This window comes from Lepidochelys kempii, chromosome 12 (genome assembly GCF_965140285.1).
Source record: "Lepidochelys kempii isolate rLepKem1 chromosome 12, rLepKem1.hap1, whole genome shotgun sequence".
NCBI classification, from domain to species: Eukaryota; Metazoa; Chordata; order Testudines; family Cheloniidae; genus Lepidochelys; species Lepidochelys kempii.
Window position 1 is genome coordinate 34,552,082 of NC_136391.1, and position 16,394 is coordinate 34,568,475.

Consider the following 16,394-nt stretch of genomic DNA (forward strand, 5'->3'; position numbering starts at 1 on the left):
ATGAATATACCACTTAATCTGTTTGTGTTGGGTGTGGGTTTTGTCAGCCTGAGGTAAATTGCAGAAAAAGGAGACACTAATACAACTACACAAGGTCAAGAATTATTTCTTTCAACAGAGTTCTTTTCCCCCTTGTCGTTAACTGTTCTCCATTATTTAGTTAATGATAGAACTAAAAGAGGAGAACAGGTGCTGAATCTCTACCAGCATATTGGATTAAAAATTCAATACAGGTAGCCCTTACTTTAAGATGAACTATCTGCATTCTGCAAAGCTAGTGAAGAGCTATAGGGGCAGATTTTAAAGGGCTGCAGCATCAAGCATCTGATATTAGTTGTTTTTTTCAGTCACTGAATAATAATCTTTTGTCTAATATATTCTTACTGGATTAATCCTCCTGAATGCAAGAAACTTTTCTTCTGTATATGTAATGGTAACACTACTGTTTAATGCTTTGTTCATGCTTCTGTCAGTTTCATGGATCCTTGTTGTGAGCACCAATGTGTCCTTTGTAGAAGATTATCCCGGTCATAGGATGTATTGATCACTGTAGTAGCGTTTATCTTCATAATAAGAAAATGGCAAAAACTTTAAAGGGGCAATAAAGGAAAATCACTGAAAATAAGTGTACCCCCCCAACCCGAACTCTCATTTGTTGAAAGAATATGCATATTAATTAAAAATTCAGACACTTCATTTCTGTTGCAAGGCTCCTTGCGAATGACAAATTATTTTCCACATCTACTATTTGTTAGAACTGACAGACGAGATTAATATGCTTCTTAAATTGCCATTGCTAAGGGTCAATTAATAAGTGAACTAACCTTGTGAAAGTCATTCTGAAAGACTAGTTATGGATCTATAATGGTCCCTGTCAAATTACGTAAAATTGAGAAAATGAGAAAGCTGTCAAATAAATGGCAAGCTACGATACCTACTAATTACCTTCTCCATAAGGCAAATGAGCTTCTGTAGTTGTTGCTTAAAGAAACAGGAAATGTATGCTAGAAATGCTACTGATAAAATAACATGCTTAAGTGCACAAAGACTCGTAGATAAACTTGCTTGAAGAATAAATATACAAATCTTCTTTGGTGAGCGAGAATGACATTTTTTGCAAGCCAGGAGTGTATATGCCAAGATCAGATGAAAATTAGAGAGGGATTTTGAGGCATCCATAGCTGTAATATATTCATTGTGTCCTCAGATTTTTCAGACTCTATAACTGTGGGGTTTTTTAGCTGACCTCTTGATCTTAACCAATTTGTCCAGAATTATGATCTCAACACCAAAGGAAAGAAAATACCAACTTCTACCAGGAGACGTGTCAGGGACAGACATTTGACACTGGGTTTCTTTGTGATTGACAGTGAATCTTAAGCTTCCCTCGCTGCTCTCTTCCTCTGAGCTGGCCAAGTATCACTTTATTTCCTCTCAAAGCACTTTGAGATCTACTGATGAAAAGTGCTACAGCAGGGGTCGGCAACCTGCAGCACGCGTGCCAAAGGCGGCACACGAGCTGATTTTTAGTGGCACTCTGCTGCCAGCCGGGGTCCCAGCTGCCAGTCCCGCTCAGCCCGCTGCCAGTCTGGGGTTCCGTCGGGGGGGGGGGGGAGGGAAGGGGACTCCTTAAACGTAAAATTTATTACTGGCACGCGAAACCTTAAATTAATGAAGACTTGGCACGCCACTTCTCAAAGGTTGCCGACCCCTGTGCTGCAGGAAAACTAAGTGGTGGTCTTATTAACTATACAAAAATCCTACTTCCTCTAACAGGCCACACAGCTACAGCGGACAGGTGGAGCAGCAGGACAACATGACATGAGCATAATCACTTTGCGTTCCCCTGAAAGAAAGAGAAAACTATTAAGATCTGATTTTAGGCTCTACTGGCCTTGACAGTGTCCCTTTTAAAGAACTGACATCTATAATACAAAGGAGAAGAAGTAACAAGAGGATCAGGAGCTGTAAGGTGAAATGAAAAGCAAAAGGGATGTGTGGTATAGGAGGTATGGTACAATATAGTAACGGACTTGGGAGGTTTAGCAGATTTCTCTTTTCACCTATTGATTTCAGTGGCAATTTAGTTTGGCAGTTGGCATGTAACAATAATTTCCAACAACGAAATAATCTAATCGGCAATTTTTCAGGTAGCAAATGGGTCATATCAGCTGTCAGCAATTGCCAGTTACCATAGGTAGGCTGGTGTGCTGTATATTTCAATCCAAGCCCATTTTTAGCTTGTTTTATAGCAGATTATGGATTAGCTAGCTAAATAATTTATCACTTGCTAAGCATCTTTTGTATTGACCCTCTGGAAAGGGAACTGTGGATAATACCCCAAATGGCATTATCCTAATGAATACTGAAATGATATTATATATATATAATTAATTTGGATAAAAGCCACATATTTTCTCTGATGGCACTGATGGCCATTCATGCATTAATTCATACATTCAAATTCTGCTAATGTTAGTATAAGGGACTTTGTATTAGTTTGCTTGAATGTTCAGGGAAGCAGAGGTCTTTCAGAATCTTGTGCAAGGAGTGCTGAACTGGAAATTAGTTATTCAAGTCATTCACCTGTTTATAAAAAATGGTCCAGTAAGAGTGCAGAAACAACTCTATATGACTGAAATGATCAATCACACAGCACAAATAGCAACTACTCAAGGCAGAAGTCACAGCACACAATTTGCAAACAATCTAAAGGCTGAAATATGTTCACTTATAATCACTGTTGAACAATTCTGAATGATGAATGCCCTTCTAAAATTTGAAGTCTTTCCACAGGTAACCAGAAAAAGGCTAAACCATCAAATGCAACAAATAGTTCACTCAGTTCTATTTGCTACCAACCTTCTGCTAGCAAAATCAACGAGTTAAAGCAATGGAACCATGATGCAGAAAAATAAGCTTAATGTCAGTTTACCAAATTCGTTGTTTCATTAGTAATAAAATGTTTTCCACTATGCAAATGCTGTTCATGATCAAGACATTTTTGTTGAGTAACTTTCTTAAACTCTTAGACTCTGTAATTTACCTGCTGTCAAACCCCATTTGAAGTAATGCAGTCTGTCACTGACATAACCAAGAACATGTCAGGAATTAATGAATTATGAAAGTTTTTTCTACTATTATGCATTTTTATAAGTCATTCCACCCCTACTACTAAACAGCAGATGTGTACTTTTCGAACAGCCCTTCTTCCTTAGTGAACTATTAACTGTTGTGCCATTTTGGTTCCTGCCTGCAGAGGCAATTCATAGACATGTCTGCTCACTTGACCTTTTGAGTGTCTGTGAATATTCAGCAACTGTTGATTCATTGTGGGAGAAATGAGGGCTAAATTGTTGAAAAGTCATTAAAAATCATTTTCACGAGCCATGTTCCTGCAGTTGAAACTTCCAGTTCCTTTGAAACATTGTGTGGTATTAAGTCCATCTGCCTTCTGATAGTAAGTAGATTTTTTAAAAAACCAGTGTGTAGTAAAATTAGGAGAGATAATAAAATATACTCCCAGTCATAACTCTACCCCAGCTGTCTCCATTTAATGGCATGTAGTGTGTCTCTAGGAGGACCTATAGTGCCATCTATTGAATGATTCTGTGATCCTGCAACCTTCCTATAGAATTAAATGAGACAGCCATATGTGCAAGATGATTAGCACATCCTATTATGGATATGAAGATGTTTTTCCTTTGGGTTTCCTGGGATGGTACATGGAGAGTCTTTAAATTGGCTCTTTATCTACTTTTAAATTTGACAAAATCTTTGCAGATCTTGTTGTTGGCATGAGATGCCCCTTTGTGTCTTAGCCCTAACTCTTTTATGTTTGTCCTATTCACAATGTACTGTTCTTTTCCTTATCCCACTCCCCCCACTGTTTGTATGAGGGATTATGATCTCTGACAGCAGTTTCTTCAATATACTTGGTACTTGCATAGGCTCCATAGGAGAAATTGGAACCTTGAGTTTGTTGAACAGATTGCATATGTGTTCTGGCCTTCATGTTACAGTCATTTATTACTTGCTCCTTCTGCATTTCTTACTAATATTGTACCTCTTGTAAATATAATATATTACAATGTCAGTAGAATTGTTACCCAAGTTTGAATTTATTCCTAAATTGTTTATCCAGTATTGAATCTATTTACAGTTATAGTAGTGAGCATTCAGTTTTGCAGAACTCCTTCCCAAGTAATATTTCTATATAGAACAGTTTTCCTCTGTGTGTTAATGTCTGTATAACTGATGTGTTGCTACTGACTGAAGCACAAGAATCAAACAGTAGGTATAGATTGGATGTGAATTTCTTTCTATGTTTCACAATAAGCAGCAGGTTACTTAATGGTGATAAATAGATAACTCCAAAAAAGAAAAAGTTTCCATATCCATTGTAAGCATGTTGCTGGAAACTATCCTTGCAAAGTCAAAAGAACAAAAGGATATTCAAAAGAGCTACAGTGATGTAGCACACAGAATGAACTGAGAACTTCTGTACAATTTTCATCATGCTCTTTTACATGAAGGTTGTTTACTTATCCCCATCATGTGCTGTATTGCATAGAATGTATGTATTGCATATTGCAAGTAGTTATGAACAGTATATTGTACACACAGACACAGATTCAGTTCTAGATGACACCGTCTTCTGATGCCTAATCCACGATGAAGGACTTCTCACAGTGGAAATGCACATGCAGTCCAACTCCAACTTCCTCTGTGCTAGGTGGGGAGTGGGGAATGCTGGTGCTACCAGAGTTGGGACTACTTGTATGAATAAGTGCTCGTCAGTGATTGGACAACTGGTTTGAGGTTGATAGTGGCTGAAGTTGTTAGTGATATCCACTAGATGCGACTAAATAACTCTCACTTCATTTAAACAGGGGTATATTGTTCATATATTTTATACTTGAAATATGATCAGAAATTTCAGCATGGTTAGGCCTAAATACTCAGAAGTGACTAGTGAATCTGGATCCTTCAATTTTGTCATGTCCAACCTGAGCCAGATTAAAGGGGCCTCGTTTTCATATTGGGAATGCTCAGCACTCTGCGAAAATCAGGTGTCCCCAGTCGGACAAAAAAAATAGGGACACCCTTGAAACTAGACATTTTTACGTTTAAAAGTTTAAGTGAAGAGATTTTTCTTGAAGGTTTTTCTTTTTCTAATCAAATAGGGTGTAAAAACAGTCCAGTGCTTCGCTATTGTAAGGCTTCAACTGCTTCCTCTATTTTGTGGGTATGTTTATCTCTACTGTGTGTTACTTTAATTATCAAGTCTTGTTGTGGTGACCCTGTTTCTTTGAAATTAGTTACCTCTTTCCTAATTGCTATTAATGTCTAATAGGGTATAATTTTCTCTTTTTGTTAATATGTCATTTCCTCCTGTTCTTTTAGTGATTTTCTCTGCTGGTTTCAAAGATAAGAGTTTTTGTTGTTGTTTCAGTTGTGGCTTTTCAACATGGATAGCAGGTTTCACTGCTATACTTCCTGTGGTGCGATTGGGAAGTTCATGTGTTCTGTGATTGTTTCTTTTACGTGCGCAAGTTATTTATTGGAAAGAAATGTTTCACAAATTTTCAGCTGTATAGTTCAACATATCTGTTCTTTTCATTTGTAATTATTGGGGTAGGTGGCATTAGACAGTTTTGTGGTTAACTTTTTGCGAGTCATTGTAATTAACTTTTGACATTCAGGTAACTCCTTTCTAGCTGAATTATACCCTTTTTTTTTCCTTTAAGTCTAATTTTTGATTGGAGTAAGCAGCAAGAAACTAGAGAGCTGAAAAAAAACAAAACTAACATCTCTACATAATAAGCATGTCCATTGCATAAAATAAATTAATTCTAGAGCTGGGGAAATTATTTGGCCAGCAAACTGAAAAATCAGGGGAAAAAATATTTGATTGGCTTGAAAATGTTTGGAATTTGTCAGCAAGTTGGAAAAGTACAGTTTGGGTCATATGAAATGTTTCATTTCAATCAGCTGCAGAAAACGTACATGCATGTCTGTTAATCTAATGTTGAGGGCACATGCCTGGGTGGGTTTTGAATAAATTATTCATCCAAAAATTGTGTCCATCTTAACTAATTATTACTATTAATTAATATAGTAAAGTACTTTTATACGGTAGTAATCATACTTTCCTGCCACAAAGATCTTTCAGCTAAAATAGACAAAACAAAGACCAAACAATTGGAACAACACTTCCGGTAAGGGAGAATGTGGAGAGACTTTTGTTACTAAGGATTCCTAGAGGAAGAAGGCTTTAAGGGGAGAGAACTGTTAAGGAGAACTGTTCCTAGCACAGGGGGAATCATGAATGAAACTGCAACCAAGGCAGTAAATTGAGTCTGGGAATTTGTTATGGATTTTCTTGGGGCCAGGTTTTAGTCCTAAGGAAGAAAGTGAGAAGCAAACGTTAAGAAGAGCACAGGGAGGAGAGAGAAGTAGATGTGTAAGTGAGGCCACAACGATGTTAACTTGACTGCAAGGATGGGGAATTTGTGATAAGAGACAGGAAGCCAACAATGGGGCTCAAGAAGTGAGGGTGGAAAGGGGAGAAATGGTCCGATCATCAAGGGAAGCTAATGACTGAAGAAGCTTTATTTTGGGTAGTCTCATGTGGGAGGGATTTAGGGGAATGCGTAGATGAGAAGCAGTAGGGCCAGGAAGGAGGAAGTTGCACCAAACAGAGCAAGAAATAAAAACATGGTCAGGAGTGAAGGTAGAGAGGAAAAGACATAATGTGATCACATGGGTAATATTTAAAAAGAAGCAATAGGAAATAGCAAAAGACTTGATAAGGGAGAAAGAGTGAGGAAAGAGAAAAGATTACATGGATGTTGTGGGCCTGAAAGATGTGACACGAGTGGACAAGAAGCAGGAAGACAGAGAAGAGGTTCAATTTTGGAGATAGACTAGTGGCAGGACATCACAGAGATGGTGGCAGGACATTGCAGAGAAGATACTGAGAAATACCTGGAGATGCCTAACCAGCCAAAGGGCTGGAGTTTGGGTTGAGAGCTAGACTCATGTATTGATATAGTAACTGATTCTATTAAAACAATTATAAGGAGTTTCCAAATTAGGACTTGCTGGCCAAGGCACAGATAACGAGGTGGTGGTGGTGAGGAAGGTGGTTTGATTCTGGGGCTGCCAGCTTTGAAACACTCACTTGTTGTTAAAAGTACCCAAACTGTCTTGGAACCAAACAGAAATCAGAAATGTCATGGAAAAATTAACCACGCATTGTGTTTGGATCAGAACAAGCCTGAGGCTCCTTTATTGATTACAAGCGCAGGGGGGTAACAGCTCTAAGTAGCTGCCCCGCAGTATACAGAAAATACAGGAGCTTATATTGCTATAAACCACAATTTGTTAAACCCACTTCCTTTAACAGCATTTTCCTTATTTGGCATATAGTGCAAGTTTCAACAGTAGCTTTGCCTTATTTGGAGTTTAGCAAAAACAAGCTTTTCCTGTTATTGACAGGTGTTTTCTTTGCGGTTAATGGTTTTTTTTTTTTTTTAACTTTTAGTGGTTATGGTAACATTTTTTTAAGCTGTGCTGTTTGCAATCGCCCCTTAATGGAATTTACCTCACTCTTTTCTTATGCTTTATATACACAGTTAGCTTTACCAAAGATTTAGGCCTGTTTGGGAAATTTAGGCCTACTTGGGTCCACTGAATTTTTCCTTCACAGAAACAACATCTAGCTCAAACTAGAGGCACCGGAACAGGCTGCTTTCTGTATCCACTTCCATTATATTTACCTCAGTAACTATATTTCCTGAAATAAAATGTAGAGCCAAAGTCAGGCATTCTCTTTTGTATGTAGCCTTCTCATTAGAAAAACTACCAAAAAAAGAAGCTCAAACCATTCCACATTGTGTATGAGGAAAAGCAGCTGAATGTCTATGACCTGACATGAACTAATATGTTTAAAGACCAATAAGTTCAGCTGATAGGATTGTGAAATACGTCCCATAGACATTCTATTGGCAAAACAACTGGGCATAACAGGAAATTCAATAAAGCTAACTGTAGACAAAATCAGTAGAAACTCATTTAGTTGAAAGTAAAAGGCAAAGAAAAACAAGTGCACCATTACCACCTTTCCCATACATCTTTGTAACCATTAGGGCCAGGGAAAGAATACAGGGGGGAAATAAAATCAAAACTTTGAACAACTGTGAAAACTTTTATGGTATTTTTAGCCAATCAAATGTCAAAATCTTACCTTAGCAGTATAACAGAGCTGACAACCTCTTATTTGTGAATGCGGATATTGGAGAAAATCAATAAAAGAGCTCTTGTATTTTATGGATAACTAACATAACTAAACACAGCTTCACAGCAAACCATATAGATGGGAGCTACAATAACTCAATCTTTGCTGTCAACACTGAAAATATGTTCACTTAGGCATACTGGATAGGCTCAAAAACAGCACAGAATGCTTATTGGAGGAGACCATGCTGAGGAAGGATATTCCTGTGGTCACAGTCAGGTAGAACACATGGTGGTCAGGGGTGTGGGGAGATCCCAGATGATGGGTGGGCATGTCAGGATGCATTATGTTTGTGAGAGATCGAATGACCACTTTTTTTTAGGGGGGAGAAGGCTCAGAGGGATATTGCAAGAGAGATTTAGGAATGATGTAATGCTTCAGGTTCCACTGATACTCCATGTGCAGGCAAAACATACACTTGAGTCCGTAGGAGTTTTCTGAATAAGGAGTGCTGAACAGGGACCTTGGAAAGTAGCGAGTTGGGTCATTTGATGCTTCTGATGCTCCCATGAACTTTTAAGGACATACAGCACTCATGAATCTAAGTTCAGCCGGGTTCTCAGTCAATGTCATTCATGAACAGAGTGAAGAAAATGGAGAAAAGTTTGTTCATATACTTTAATTAAACAATTCCTTAAAAGGCACTATTTAATGGAGTGGTTGCATCCGTTTTGTAACCTGCAAAGTGTAGAAAAGTTTGTGTTTTAGTGCTGTTTTCCTCCACTGAAACAAAAAAAACCTACTAATACTGATACAAAACTGGCTCAAACCAGTGACTTCCTAGAATGTATATCAGGAAGTCCTTTTTTTCTTCCTCCCACTAGTACCAACAGATACTTTGAACAACATAGTAATATGACATAAAACATATATACACATGGTGATATATCCCTAACTTTTTCATTGACCTTTATTTCTTCTGCTTAAATGGGTTCTCTTGTTTCTGCTCTACTTTTGATTTTATTTTTATTTTTTACTGATTAAGTTTTGCAACCCCACTGCCTCTTAACTGGAATCTCACTCTGAGATGGAACTCTTGTTGAGGCTATTGTCATTCCCTTTATGACACTCATTAGTGCACTGTCTTTTCAAGTGGTAAGAACAGTGAGCAGGACTTGAGCATTCTTTGGGGCGATTTAAAAGAGTATTGCCATTCTCCGTCTGTTCTTATGCATGTGTGTTTGTTGGTTTTGTTGTGCAGCACAGAGCCTAAAAAGGCTGGCAGTGCTTGTTGTTTTCATGCTTTTATTTCAGTCCTAGTTCCTCCTCTTTTGATTTCCTTTAATTTCATGTTTTTTAGTGGTGATTAGACTTGATTGCTTTGGTGTATCCTGATATCCTCTATCCCTCTCTTTTGAGGGCCTCAACATGTGTTCTCTTGTGATATGGGAAGATTTTAAATAGTATTTATATGATCATCCATAATGCTTTCTGTTTGTCTAAAGTACACATGGCTTCACTTGAAGAGCTCTACAACCATACAGATTTGAGTTATATTTGAAATACTCCTTAGGGTTATTTTGGGATTGGACACTGGAGCATATTTTCTCTGTGTCCATAACTCCTAGATAACATTTAAGGGGATGCATGATTTTAAAAGTGTTTTTGTTGTTTGTAGCTTGTGAGAACAGTCCCTAGAATTGTGCTGCTTTCTATGACAAGAATGGTTTTCAATTCTCTTTCTTGTCTTTAGAGACATTGAGAAAAATGAGATCCAGTTTTCCTAAATAAGGAGGGCTGAATAGGGTTCTTGGAAAGTAGAGAGTTGGGATATTACCTAGCATAGTCCAAAACAGAAGCAGATTGTAACATGGATAAAAACAGGACATGGTAGAGTACAGTACCATGGCAGCCAATGTGCTAGCGAAAGGGAGAGAGAGAGAACTCTTTACAGAAAAGGCCTAAAGGAGGAAGGATAATAAAATTAGGGCAGCACAAAGTGATCACAGAAAAGACTGCAATGTGTCATATGATGCTTCTGATGTATTCAAAGGTATATAGGGGCTTGATTTGGATGGGAATTAGGTGACTAACCTGCTTTTGACTTTTGAAAATCCCACTACATGCCCATCTGCACTTTTAGGCACCTAAATACCTTGGAAAATTTGACCCTATGGGGGTATGGCTACACAGCCCCTGGCACCAAGCCTCCCAACCTATCCTTGCAGGGCTCACTCTAATCCTCTAAAAATAGCTGTGTAGACAGATCTGAAGGCAAGAGAAGTGGGTGGGCTTTAGTCTGAGCCACAACTGTCTACACAGCTATTTTTAGAGTGCTGGCATGAGCCCTGCAAGCTCGAATCTTTGACCTGGGCTGGGAAGCTCACTGCTATGGGCTGTGGAGAGGTACCCCAAATGACTTGGTTGACATGTATTATGGTTCAGTTGTCAGACTGGTGCCAGAAAGTCAAGCTACTTAGGGTCTAATCCTGGTTTATGATTCTGACCATCTATATGAGTTTCAACAGTCATCTCATTTCTGTATCCTCTCCCAGCCTTTGTCTTGTCTATTTTTATTTTAACCCTTTTGGGGCAATGACAATTGTGACATTACCCAGGGTACAATCTGGACAGATGGACAGCTGTGGTGTCTCAATTCTCCAACCTGGCATGCCTCTTACACTGCTTTGCTGTGAGAGCAATCACTCCTGATCTGCCCACACACAGGCTCCAGCACGTAAATCAATCCCAGCTATATTGTATGAGTGCTATAGCCAGCCACTCATGAATTACATTGCAGGGTAACACCAGCAAACTCCAAGTCCCAGACTTCCCCCAGTAATGTGTGTCTTGTACCGCCCAGCTCCCTCCTAGACAAAAAAATCTCATATAAAGTCCATCATTTCAATAATAGAAGATGATATGCACAAATTTTGTTGTCTCAAATGGAGTTTCCAAATCACATCAATCCAGACACACACTGGTTTAGATAAAACAATAAAACAAGTTTATTAACTACAGAAAGATAGATTTTAGGTGATTACAAGTAATGAGGCATAAAAGTCAGAATTGCTTACAAGAAAATAAAAGATAAAATGCAATTAATATCTAACTTAACAAGCTAAATGAATTCAAAGCAAAGGTGTCTCTCACCACATGCTAAGAAATCTTACTGGCTGGATTCTTTTCAGCCAGGACCCCTCCCTCTGTTTAGTGTTTCCTTGTCCTTCAGGTGTCATTGATACCATGGGCAGAGAGAAAGGGAGGCATATTTTGGGGTCTCTCACACACCCTTTTTCCTGTTGAAGAATGGCCTCTTAACCAGGTGATAGTCCATTTGATTTTGTTGACACCTGGCTCAGGTGTTAGTTTGCCTTTTGTCTTTGAGGAACTGGTTTGTGCCTGCTTTTATAAACTTGGAACATATCTCAGTAATGTTATACAGTAGAATCTTATAACTTTACATAGAATGTTGCCACACATATTTTACCAGTTCAATAATGATCAGCAAACTATGAGTTTTCAAATAATACAAGGCATATTTTGTGCAAAATCCATCATAGCCTTATAAAAAGGGTGAACATAGGGATACAGGTGGTGACAACCATCCTACTACTTGTATGTACTATTCTTAGCAAAATGAGGCTGCAGTTTCAGTTGGGGCTCCGCAATTCTACCCTAATATTAAAATAATGATAGAGATGATCGTTAATTACCCTGTGCCTCATTTTCCCCACCAGTGAAATGGGGGTGCTGAAACATGTCTATTTCATAGGGTTCTTGTGGGGGATTGATTCACCAAATATTTCTAAACCTATCAAAAATACTCATCTAGTCTCCTAGCACAGTCCAAAACCAGACCTGTGTCCAGGCCAGATTAGATGCCTGCCCACTGATCCTGACTGCCAGCACTTGTACTCTTTTATTCTCAACTAGACTTCTTTGGACTATCACCACCATACAGGTGTTGCCTATTCTTCTGGAGGAATAGATATGTTCCCGCTGCTTCCCAATAATGCAAAGTAGAGAATTCCAGTTGTTCATTGCTTGACTTTGCACAACTCATTGAATATCCTTTTCCCTCTACTTCTCTGTCAGAACATGGGGAGGATGTCTTTTTCACAGGGACTTTCTGAAGGTTAATTAGTTAATGTATGTAACATGCTCTGAAGATGTGAAACACCACAAACAAGGCCGTGATCCTATGTATAAAGACTTGATTCTGTATTGATATCAGTGGGAATGTGTTGTGTGCAAGGAATACAGGCTAGGGCTACAAGTGCTAAATATATCTTGTATGTGATCAGTGTTATAAACATAGCCAAATAACTGCAGTTAAAGTAAAGTTCTATCTGTTCCAAAATGGAATACGTGTGCCTATCTTTGTATGATACCAAACATCATTTATTACTTAGTAATCTAGTTTTGCTTTCAACACCTTTAATTATCTCTAGGAGTAACTGATAGAAATATCAGATTGTTTCCCACCTTGAGTTTTTCCATGGACTCAAAAAAACCACAACAACCCTCCCTCCAAGAAACAACCAAACTTTGACTAACCCAGCATTAGTTGGGTTCTTTGGTAAGCTGAAAACCTCAAAATGCATTTTTCCAAAAACAAAACAAAACAAAGAAAACAAAACAAAAAAAGAGGTTAGTCTTGTCTTGTAGCAAAAGCTGAGTTCATTTAAGTGTAAGATTTCTAGGATTTAGTCGTTCGTATTTAATGTACTCTATTCTCTGAAATGCACGCCATTGTTCTCTATAATTCTTTAACATGCTTTTCTACACTGTGATCTAGTTCACAGAAAAGAACCTTTTCATGCTGACAGTAAAGAAAAAAAGTCTTTAACCTTGGACTCCAAGGGAAAATGGTATTTCTTCCCCCACCCCCACCCCAAAATTTGGATTCAGAGGAACATATGGTGATGGCGAAAATGCATTTACTAGGACACCAATAGCATTGAAGTATCTACATTAGATTAGGTAATTAGAGTCTTGATCACCAAATTTAGAGTCAGGCAGACATTTTAGCATATTCAAATTTATTAGCAGGGACCCTGAGAGTTTTTGTCTTATTCTATAGCACTGATCATCTTGTATCTGTAGGGGTCAAGTCGGCATATTTCCCACAACTGAGCTCCTGAAATTAGAATGAGTGGGCATTGGTGGGTTAGAACATTTACTGTTTTATGCTTCTGTGTTCCCATTATGACATCTAACAACCTGGATTTCTCCAGGCCATAGTTACAGAGTTATATTCCATCATTAAAGATTTGTTTTAATGCTAACAGTAAGGAAGATTAGTCTGTCAGAACTTAGTGTCTCTTTGGCAATTCTTATAGTAATTACCAGGTAGAAAAATCCCCACTTGGCAAAAGTGTGTTTCAAACTAGCAAATACACTAGAACGTTTCTGTTAAGGGTGTTTTTGTTGTTTGTTTGAACTTTCAGGTTTCCAGGACTAGCTGTGGCTTGGAGTACCATTTTAATTAGCGTAGAAAGGACTATGGAGGTGATGTTGGACAGCATTTTTTGGCACTTGTGTACTTCCACCTCTTGGAAAAGAGGAAAAACAAACAGTCCCTGAATTTGTTGCTGCTTTGGATGCAGCAGAGATCTCTTATCACAAAAAAAGAGAACTGGGGCCTGATTTTTCAGAGGAACTGAGCATTCCTAACTCTACCTGAAGGCTACAGGAAATGCAAGCGCTCAGCACTTCTGTAAAATGGGCCATTACAGAAAATAAAGCATGCAAGAGCTATTGGCTAGGTAACATTCCTGCAGTTCTCACCTCAAGGAAGGCCAAGCAGTAGTGCATTGTGAGTAAAGCTATTTGCTGTGTAAAAATCTTTGTGGTAAATAAACAGTAAAATAAGTAAATAATTGAATCAAAGTATCTGTATGGATTTGATCATCTTTTGCTTTTATATAAGTTTGACCATAATGAAACTTGGGATTCAGGCTGCCATACAAAATCATGATCAGCTAGGTCTCTTGCTTGACCAAGTTCATTCAAACCCCCCGACTCATTTTCTTTCAGCTGAATGTTGCTTGGATAATAATAAATACAATATGAAAACCTCAAAATGGATTGGGCATAGATGCTTTTTTCCCCCTCTGATCACTGTATAGTAATTCTAACTGAGAAGGATGTAGGTAAAGGAACCAGACAGAATTATATTCGGTGGACTTTGAGACCACTCCTACCAACAGTAAGTTAAGTCTCTTGTTTGAACCCCAGGGAATCAGAGTGAGATCAATTCTGGAAACTATTAGTGGATTTGACTTAACAAAGATAAGGCTATCTAAGAAAGGCTTTTGATATTCTCCATTATTTCCTTTTCCTTCACACTGTCGTATTATTTTGTCCTGTGGTCTTCATTCCCCCTTCTCCCCCCGATATAGGTTTTTTGTCAAATGGCATCTAACTTCAAATATAATCTATATGATAGCACAACTTCTTCCAATACATGCCCATTATCTTGCATTTCACTTGCTAAGAAGCCACTCTAATTGCCCGCCCCGTCCCAGCTCCCCAGCTCCACCCAAAAAAATCATTTCATAGCAATTCAAAAGAGGAGAATAATAATTAATTAATTAATAAAAAACCCTTGAAATCTAGTGGGGCTTTAGAGATGTGTACATATAGGTCCCCGCACTTTCAATGAGTGAAATTAGAGGGAGCAACGAATATCATTTTAACATTTACTCTTAGTTTCTTGGGAGTTCATGCTAAGCACCACTTCAGGAATCAAGACCCGCTTTGATGTTGGCTGTGACCTTTTATTCTCCTTACTTGAACAATGATCTGAATTATTTAAAAAGAGGGGGCATCAGAACTGATGAAGAATTGGAGTCTATGGCTATTTATATCACGACTTTGTTAAATTCCTTCTTCTGCTCACAGGTCAGCAATGCTTTGTGCCTGATGTTCCAAAGAGGTTGAAGCAATTTCTTCCTAATAAAGAATTAATTACTGTGTAATTCTACTGGGAGTCATCAGTCTCTTTTGAAATTCTTCTTAATTTACACACACAGTTAAAATGTAGTTGTGTTAAGAGAAACAACAATTTCTGAAAATCCTATCCTTTATATAGCACTGTGGGGCCAGATATTGTAAATGGGACATTGGCACACTTGAGGAGTTTTGCTTGACTAGAGGGTGTAGAATTTGTTCCACAATTATTTTCTGACCGTACGGTCCACACAGTGTCTGCTGGGGACATAGACTGACACCAGCCACGCCTGCAGGGGCCTGAGGCGGAGCCACGTATGCCGGACCATGCAAGTGCAGACCGCCACGTGGCCCAACAATCGCAGGCACATGTGAGCGGTGGTGAGAGGGTGTCTGCGCACATAATCTTCCAGTTTTCGGATGCGGTTTGTGGGCTTCTCACACATATCATCTAGTTTTCTAAGTATACAACCTTCCCTTTTGAATTTGAACTAGCATGCTTCAGGCTTGCTCTGTAGACATGGATATTGATGCTACTATGGAAGTCAGCCAAGGTTTCAGTACCTTATGCCCTGTTCAGTGAATGGAATATTTTGAATACCAGTTGTACTGCATATATTCTAGCATGTCCAAAACACACAAAAAACCCTCCACCTTTTTGCTCCAAACCCTGCACTTTTTTATGTGCTGATTTTTCGTTTTGTTTTTTCTGCTTCTTTTGTTAACACAGATCAAATCACCCCCGCGCCCCCCCCCAAAAAAAAGAGAGAGAGAGAGAGAGAGAGAGAGAGAGAGAGAGATAAGCTATTAAATGAATGATTAGTTTGGAACCTTTTCTCATTTGTCATGCCTTTAATAATACCTTCTTCATCATGTAGGCTGCAAATCCAACTTACAATGTTTTTGAGACCAACCTTTAAACTGAAGCCTTTACAGCAGGTTCAATGTTATTCTGTTATTTTAATGAGTTTTTCCTAATTCTGTGAAATCCTTACAGTTTTGAAATCTTTAGAAGTTTCTGTTTATTGATGTTGATAAATATTAAGGTTTCTAAACCCTTTTTTTCCCTGCAACAGGGAAATTTAAGCATCTGTGCATAAGATGACAGCTATGTATATATTTATACTATGAAAACTTACAACAGTCATAATATGAACATGGTAAAATTAAATGTTTATATCTTTTACTATATATA

The 16,394-nt window shown here is 38.3% G+C and overlaps 1 protein-coding gene across 2 annotated transcripts in view; it reads left to right on the top strand.

The window, feature by feature from the left end:
- The window catches only part of CDH13 (cadherin 13), a 786,172-nt gene that overhangs the window by 425,505 nt on the left and 344,273 nt on the right, over nt 1–16,394 (top strand). Inside the window, exon 6 of one of the 2 annotated variants that reach the window (XM_073308070.1) lies at nt 1,777–1,915. The exons of the other annotated variant lie outside the window; for it this stretch is intronic. Coding sequence (XP_073164171.1) covers nt 1,777–1,899 — 123 coding nt within the window. The 3' untranslated portion in view covers nt 1,900–1,915. Of the gene's footprint in view, nt 1–1,776; nt 1,916–16,394 lie in introns of those variants that run through there. 2 annotated transcript variants of the gene reach the window in all.